This window comes from Myotis davidii, unplaced genomic scaffold, assembly GCF_000327345.1.
Source record: "Myotis davidii unplaced genomic scaffold, ASM32734v1 scaffold108, whole genome shotgun sequence".
Classification (NCBI taxonomy): domain Eukaryota; kingdom Metazoa; phylum Chordata; class Mammalia; order Chiroptera; family Vespertilionidae; genus Myotis; species Myotis davidii.
Genome location: NW_006299260.1, coordinates 539,179 through 547,805, shown reverse-complemented (window position 1 = coordinate 547,805; position 8,627 = coordinate 539,179). Strand labels below are relative to the sequence as shown.

At 38.2% G+C, this 8,627-nt stretch overlaps 1 protein-coding gene across 2 annotated transcripts in view; it reads left to right on the top strand.

Annotated features, from left to right (window-relative positions):
- Positions 1 to 8,627, top strand: part of CEP290 (centrosomal protein 290kDa) — a 124,622-nt gene that overhangs the window by 104,683 nt on the left and 11,312 nt on the right. For both annotated transcript variants that reach the window (XM_015571133.1, XM_015571131.1), the window contains 3 exons: positions 3,644 to 3,785; positions 5,120 to 5,193; positions 5,780 to 5,874. In XM_015571133.1, the coding sequence (XP_015426619.1) occupies positions 3,644 to 3,785; positions 5,120 to 5,193; positions 5,780 to 5,874 (311 nt within the window). The remainder of the gene's footprint in view (positions 1 to 3,643; positions 3,786 to 5,119; positions 5,194 to 5,779; positions 5,875 to 8,627) is intronic.

Below are 8,627 nucleotides of genomic sequence, written 5' to 3'. Positions count from 1 at the left end.
CTTTTTCTTCCTTCAAATAATTTTGGAAGCAGGGCCTGGGACAGAGCAGAGCTGAGCTGGGCTGAGCTCCTGGAGCTGGATGGGCATCTGGAAGCTGCTGTCAGCCAGGTGCCTAGACGGCTGTGCCATCTCCTCCTGGGCACTGCTTTTGTCCAGCTTACTCAAGTATAAGCCAGGCATAATTGAGCCATTTTGTCACAACCTGTGGCACACTGGTTCTGGGCCGGGCTGTCATTTTGGCATTGTATTCTGTGCAACTTGTTCTTCAAATAACCCCAACAGATGAATTCAGCAACCACTGTAGTGTCTCACTGGCCTCTGCTCCCTTTCACTTGCTTTTCTCCTACTCCGTGAACCTTTTCTACAAGTATGTGTGGTGCCTGACTGTCAAATAAACCTTGTGGCTATGAAAGAGGTGGTGGGAATTCACAAGGTAACATTCCTGTGTGCATTGCCACTGTCACCTCAGTCGTTCATCATGACTGATGAGTCAATAAAAGGCTTTGATGTCAATCTCATTTCCAACCATAAGCAGCTGCTTATCCTATATAATAAAAGCACAGTATGCAAATTGTCCCCTCAACTGGGAGTTTGTCCAGGAGTTCAATGAGGTGGTAGGGCCAGCCAGGCGAAGGGAGGGAGTACCTGGACAGCCGCCGGCAGCCACTAGGGACCCTACCAGTGTACAAATTTCATGCACTGGGCCTTTAGTAATAGTACAAAAGCCTATTTAGTAATAGTACAAAAGAATGGGCAATGAAATCTTGCCCATTCTTTTCCCATTAAAGCCATCCTGTATTACTTGTGTTCTTTATTTCTGCTGGCCCCATTTCAAAGGCAAACACATCTTTATCTTCCCATATTCGTAGGGTTCTTTATGTCCATGCATCCCTAGTTTCCCTTTCATTGTTTACCTGCTATTTAGGATGGACTTGATGAGGGATGGGATGGCAATCACCACTCCTACAACTAGGATGGAAGCCTTAGCATTTGAGGCTACAAGTCCCTTAGTGGACCTGCACTTGGCTGATAAGACTTCCTTGTCAGCCAAGTCTAAGGAAAAAAGAAGGTTATGCAGATAATTAGAGGGCAGCACAGGTGGCGAGGCGGTCCTGGTGAGGGGTCCTTGGTTCCTGTCCTAATATACTGAGAAATCAAAGCCACTGTTCCCCATTCTAGCCTTCTCTTACTACTGTCAGAGGGCAAGTGTAACAGGATAAAGGGGAGAAGGTGTTTCTTCTTTTGTCTGCTTGGACCCCAGCAGAGGCTCTCAATCAGCAACAGTGTCAGTTGATTTTTTTGGTTCTTTATTTTATTCTATAATAATGTATGGGCTCAAGGGATTTTGAGTTGCTTTAAGATGTATGTATTCAGCAAATATTTGCTCAGTACCTGCTGCATGCCAGACTCTGTGCTTTTTGTTTTCCTAACAGCCCTCCTTTGCTTAGCTTCCTTCAGAGAGCCAGGTAGCTGCATGGAGAAACACCTAATTTCACTGTGACCTTAACTACATTACATCACTTCTCTGTGAGATCAAGTTTTGTATCTATGAAAATGATAACCCCTGTCCTTCCTTTTCTAAAAAGGGCTCTGTGAGCCTTTAGAGAAGATTATTAATGTGAAAAGGGTTTCTGAAGTTCATAAATATTTGAGAGGGGTGGTAATATTTAACTGAAGATGACTTTGCCTTTTAGATTGTGTGTTTAATCTGAGAACAGTACAGGTAACTGAGCATACTCTAGGCTATGTCCAAACCATCTCAACTTACCTAAAAAAAATGTTTCATTTTATAATAATAAAGCCACCAACACAAAATAATTACCATTCTTAAATTGATGACAAAAATACCTGTAGGATTTGCAGCTGGTTGGAAAAATACAGGTAATTTTATGCTTCGAGTAGGTACTTTTGTCACCTGCGCACAATTTGCAGACGCGACTAGCACTAACCACTGCACAATGAGGCTGTTGACTGACTGGCTCACTCAACTCCTGCATGAATTGCGGGTGCCTCCCCCGTGCTGCATATCCCGCGGCCTGCCTGCGCCGCATCTCCGGTCCCCTGACTGACCGACCGACCGACCAACCGCCCCCCCCACTTCTTCTAACGCCACTTCTTCAAAATAGACTTGCCTAGGCCAAAAATCGACTTCCGTGCATGGGCCACGAAGTTTCAATCGCACTGTACATGTGCGCCCGCACATGGTATTTTGTGGAAGAGCCATACTCAAAGGGCCAAAGAGCCACATGTGGCTCGCGAGCCACGGTTTGCCGACCACTGCACTAGTCATTCAGTAAACCCTCTTGAAAACTACCTGGTAGAATCCACTTGACAGAAGACTCATTTTGATCCTTGGCCTCCAGCCTCTCTAAATACACCAAAGAAATTCCTACAGTCTGTAACTGGGATCCATGTCAGCTTATACTGACTGCTGAGACAGGCTAGGTGATGCAGCCCTAGGCGATCAGAGAAGGCCCCTCTGATTGGGTGGCATTTCAGAAAGAAAATTGAATGAAATGAAGAAGTGAGCTTCTAAAATTTTACCACTTTGGTTGATAGTCTTTGTTAGGGTAAGAACATTGCCTTCTAATCTGAGTTTCTAAGATTTATCAAAAGCTTTTGGAATGTATTGAGATAATAATTTTTCTTGCTTATACTGGCCTTACCTGATTTTGTTACCATAAAATTCCTTCTTTTCTCTGGAAAAGTTATAATATTATAAGCATTGTCTCCCTTTAAGGTGTTATGATGTGCTTGTAAAACCATTTTGGCTCAATGTTTTAAAATTTTTTATTGGCATTTGGGTTTGTTGTTATGTGTTTTTTTCTGAACTATTTATCATTTCTCTAAAGGTTATGTATCTATTCAGATTTTTATAAGCTTCATCCCTCCCCATCATAGGCCATTTCACTCATCCATGCTTTTGCATATTCTCTCTCTTCTCCCAGCAGTGTCCTGTGTCCTTTTGATTTTGTTCTACCTGGATACCTTTTTGGTGTGTGTGTGTGTGTGTGTGTGTGTGTGTGTGTATGAAATGCTTTAACTTGTGATCTTTAACTATATTCATAATATTATCCAACAGCCCAGCCGGTACAGCTCAGTGGATTGAGTGTAGTCCCATGCACCAGGAGGTTGCTGGTTCGATTCCCGATCAAGGCACATGCCTGGGCTGCAGGCTGGATCCCTAGTAGGGAGTGTTAAGGAGGCAGCTAATCTATGTTTCTCTTTCATCAATGTGTCTATCTTTCTCGCACTTTCCCTTCCTTTCTCTGAAATCAATAAAAACATATTTTTAAAAAAAGAATATCCAAGAATATAGAATTTGATATTCTAATGAATTTTACTTTTAATTTTTTGTTTTGCGACTGAAAAATACATTTAATATTTTACATTGATCAAATTCAGGCTCCACCCTTATTTATAACCTTGGGAAACACCTAACTTCTCTTTTTTAATTGGCCTGTTTGTTAGTTATGAGTACTTACTGTCAGCTAATGCTAAATAAATAGGTAGCAAAAGGTTTGACTTAAAGAAACAGTATAATAAGATATTCTTTGTTATTTTTAGTGCAATAATTTGAACTGTCTTAAATCAATGAAATTATTTTCCATGTTTACACCTATTATTTTCCTTATACTTTTAGAATGTATGAAACCAAATTGAAAGAATTGGAAACTGATATTGCCAAAAAAACACAAAGTCTTACTGATCTTAAACAGCTTGTAAGACAAGCAACAAAGAGGGAACAAAAAGTTAAGAAATACACCGAAGACCTTGAGCAACAGGCAAGTAATGTAATTTATATTTACATGATAAAATAATGTATTATATCTCAAGCCCCTCCTTGATATTGTCTAATATAGCTAAAAATGAACTCCTGACTAATTCCTACCCTGGAAGACCCATCTAAGAGAATGACACCATCATTCACCCATTTGTTTAAGTCCCAAACCTTAGATCATCAGCTCCTTTTTTTCCCACACACCTCATATCTTTTTCATAAATCATGTTAGCTCAGTTTTCAAAGTCTACCCCAAATCTGACAATGTCTCAACACCTCTAACACTGCCAGGCTAGTCCAAGCTGTTCTATCACACCTGAACTATTCTCATTATCTCCTAACTCAATGATGGCAAACCTATGACACGCATGTCAGAGGTGACACGCAAACTCATTTTTTTGGTTGATTTTTCTTTGTTAAATGACATTTAAGTTATAAAATAAGTATCAAAAATATAAGTCTTTGTTTTACTATGGTTGCAAATATCAACAAATTTCTATATGTGACACAGCACCAGAGTTAAGTTAGGGTTTTTCAAAATACTGACACGCCAAGCTCAAAAGGTTTGCCATCACTGTCCCTGCTTCTACTCTTGCCTTGTTTCGCCTCCTCCCTTCCCTGGTCTATTTTTTCCACATAGTTTCCAAGTAATCCTTTTGAAGCATAAAGCAAATATAGCGGTCCCATCCGTAGACTCTTCCAGTGGTTCCATTATCCTGGAGTAAAACTAAAGTTCTTCTCATACCTGTAAGGACCCACGTGGTCTGGCATCTGCTTTCCTCTTTAGCCTCCCCTTTACCTTCCCTTCATCCACAGTGTTCTAGCCACATTGACCTTTCAGTCCTTTGAACAAACCAAATTCATTCAAGCTTCAGGGCCTTGCTCTTGTTTCAAGTAAGATTTACCCAAATATTCCTATAGCTCACTTCCTCACTTTACATCTCTGTTAAAATGGAGGCTTAGACCTTCCCTAACCCTATAGTACCTTCCATCACTCTTTAGTCTCTTACCCTGGGTTATTTTCCATCTGGTACTGTTATCACCTCACAGCACACACTCATTGTCTTTCCTCACTAAAAATATAAGAACCATGGGAACAGGGAGCAAGGGACTTTGCCTGCTTTTTTCGCTCTGTGTCCTCTATGCCTTGTACAGTGCATGGCATGTACTAGTAATTGTTGAATGAGCACTGAGTAACTGAGTGGAACATGATGGATGCATGCTCATCTGTGCTTTTAAAAACCCAACTTTTAATAGTATGCTTTATTGAAAATATATGTTTATAAAATCTCATTTTCATGTCTAACTTTGTTTTCTAATTTTTCATTATGCCCAAAGATTGAGATTCTCAAACATATTCCTGAAGGTGCTGAAACAAAGGAAGGCCTTCAAAGGGAGCTTCAAGTTCTTAGGTACGTTATCTCTTCATATGACAACTCTTTTCTTTTTTACCTTTTTATTTAACCAGGTTTACTATATCTAGAGAGTAAGATTTTTCAACCTTGCTATCTAAGCGGCTTATCAGCCTTATTTTATCCTCCTAATTCCAATCATTCTATCTTTTATATAATAGATGCTGGGAGAAAAATCATGGTAAACCAGGTCCTAATATAATTATCGTTTGTAATGTAGTTTAAACTTTCTTAGTAGCACAGACCTTAATTTTTCAGAGGCAAATACTAATGAAAGAGGGGGCGGGGGGTGGGGGAGCCTTTACTTCCTGGGTTCTGAGTAGCCTGCTCTCAGGAGCTCTTCCAGTAGGAAAACATCTCTTGAAAATAACATCAGGTCAGATGTTAAGAAAAACATGAAGACTTTTGATTCCATGATCTTTCTTTAAGAATGGTAATATTGCAGCAGGGAAAGTAAATGAATACCTTTATAAATATCTGTTAGTTCTAAGCACTGTACATTATAGTTCATAGGAAATGCCATATATTTTGTGGAACAGTGGTTTTGGTTTGTTTGTTTTTTTATAACATTACCATTGTGCTCTAGATTAGCTAATAGTAAGCTGGAAAAAGAAAAAGAAGAATTAATCCACCAGACAGAAGTACACAAAGACCAAGGCGGAGCGGAGAGCACCGTACATGGTAATGTATTTGATAGCATACTTACAGCATGTTAGGTAACTGACGTTTTGAATTAGGGTTTGCATTTTTTGTTTGTTCACAGGTTTCTGATAACTTTCTTCCTATAAAGTCAAATCCCAATTCAAGTTTTGTGGAGCTATCTGTTCCTCCGTGTAATATTATTCCCATCAAGCCCTTATCAAGTACTTAAATGTTTTCCTCATTATGTTCCATTTGGTGTTACAGATTTAATCAGGATACACTGCTGAGTGATGATTGTTGCTTCCAGTTTTTAAATATAGGTCGTTTTAAACCCTCTGACATGTTTTTCTAAATGTTATTGTAATCTTGTTAATTTAAAAACTACATAAACTGCATGTGTAAGTAAAAATATTTTTTTCCTTTAACAAAGTAATGTCTATCCTTCTACCCCCTTCTTTTCTCATTCAAAAGTGACTACTAGTCATTCCCCTATTCTTTTGTGCTTATGTATATATGACATACACACACAGTGAATAGTTGATACTTATCATTTGCAGATTCTGTATTTCTGAGTTCACTTACTCACTAAAATGTATTTGTAACCCCCAAATCAGTACTCAAGGTATGTTGTGAAAATAGAGTAGTAAAAAATGTCAGACCCACACTTTTCCAGATGAGATCCAACAAGGTGACGCTCTGCATTCTTATTCAGCTTTCATACAGAGATGACCAGATGGAGACAGTAGGGGGCAGTGCAATTTAGGGCCAGAAGCTAAAGTTCTGGGGCCAGCTGGACTAGGTTTGAATCCCAACTCTCACACTGGGTAGTGGGGCAGCCTCAGGAAAGCCACTTGGCACTCCTAAACCTTTTCTCTTTTGCAAAAAGAATCTACCAGAATGTTCCCAGGATTTAAGATTATAATCTGAGATATATGTATATGTTTAGATATAGGTATAGATTATATATCTACTATCTATATATATCTATATCTATCTATATATCTATCTATATATACTATGTGTATTAAGCTCTATATATATCTATATATATCTATGTGTGTGTGTATATATATATATATATATATATATATAATTTTCCCTTAAGAGCAATGGCTCAATATTCACTAATTCATTGTTGACTTTATAGACCATAACTACTGTAAATAATGAGAATCCATTATTTGAGCTGTATGTTTGATGCTTAATGGAAATGGCAAATTCTGTGCCAAAGAATTATACCAATTAATATCTGAACCACATGATTACTTCATATAGCTTACACATATAGTCTTCTTGTTACTTTGTATTAAAGCTGTCATGTGGTATGAGTTGTACCAGACACTATGCTAAATCCTTTATGACCATTTTATAATTTATAATCCTGTATGGTGAGTACTATTGTCTCCCTTTTCCTGTGATAAACAAATTTGAAGAGGTTAAGTTACCTGTCCCCAGGGTCACAACAGGTAGAAAGTGGCAGGGGCAGGATGAAACCTGAATCCAGGAAACTCCAAAGCTCCTCTTTATTTCCTGCCATTGACCAGTATGCTGCATTGCCACTCGGTGACTAAAAGTACATATAGCCTCTCTCTCAATGGTACCTCTCAAAGCAGCTAGCTTGGTGTAGTGGACTAGACACAGTAGACCAAAGACCTGGTAATGCTGTTAATAGGCAAGTTCTAAACCTGTTTCCTGAAAGGGAATTTCTGAACCCCCATATTGTATTTCAAAGATTACGGCTCAAAATCAAGCCTTAACTGTTATGGAAATTATATTTTAATATAAGTGGTCATTAATTTTTGAAAAGTGCTACACATTACCAATCAATGGAATATATAGCAGCACACTGATTAAGACAATCTTCTCAATACAGCATCCCAGTGATTAAGAATCAATTCTGTAAAATATTAGCACTTTCTGCAAAGGTGAGGGAAGCTTTGAAAAATACGATTTTGCTCTGCCTTCCAAAGGAAGATGGGTTCTGCTATTTCCATGAAAAGGGTGAGGAAAATATTTCCTGTCTCCAACTTACAATTAGAGGACCCTTTCATAGGCACCTTATTAGAATATACTTCTTATCCCATTCATAAAAATGTGTTTACTGCCCATTATTTTCCTAAACTTTATTATTGCTTTTTTAATTATACCCTTCAATGGTTGCAAAATGACCACATGACACCATATAGGAAGTGTTTAATTTAAAGAAAATGTTTTCAGAAGACAGCAGCTATATCAAAAATACCATTTGCCCATTGATTCTCATAATAAAATTAGACATTAATTCTTGGGAGGAAATCCATAAATTAAAACCCTTATACTGTTTTTGTACTTACCATTTCCACCTGAGTATCAGGCCTTATTCATGTTTGTGTTGTCCTTCCTGCCTAGCACGTTTTCTAATGGCAATTACACAGCGACTGAGTAATGCCATACATGGACAAGCCAATGCTGCTATGTAACAGGGGCAATTTGAGCGGCGTATGGTTATAGCTCTTTACCCAACAGTCTACTTAGTCTCCTGTTGTACTTTTAGTACTTAACAACTTTTCTTGGCTTTAGAATTTTTTTTTGGAAAATAAGTTTCTTCCATGTAAAAAGTTAACCTCACTCTTTACATCAAATATCTGGCAAATGTATTTTCTCTTTGCCATAAAATTATATTACCTAATAGAGGTAACATATAGTATTCACAGCCTAAAGTGTTTAATCCATAAACTGCAACATTTCCGGGCTCTACTTTCATAAGTTTTCTCCTTATTCTCTAAAACAAATCCCTTTATCTTAAAGGGATT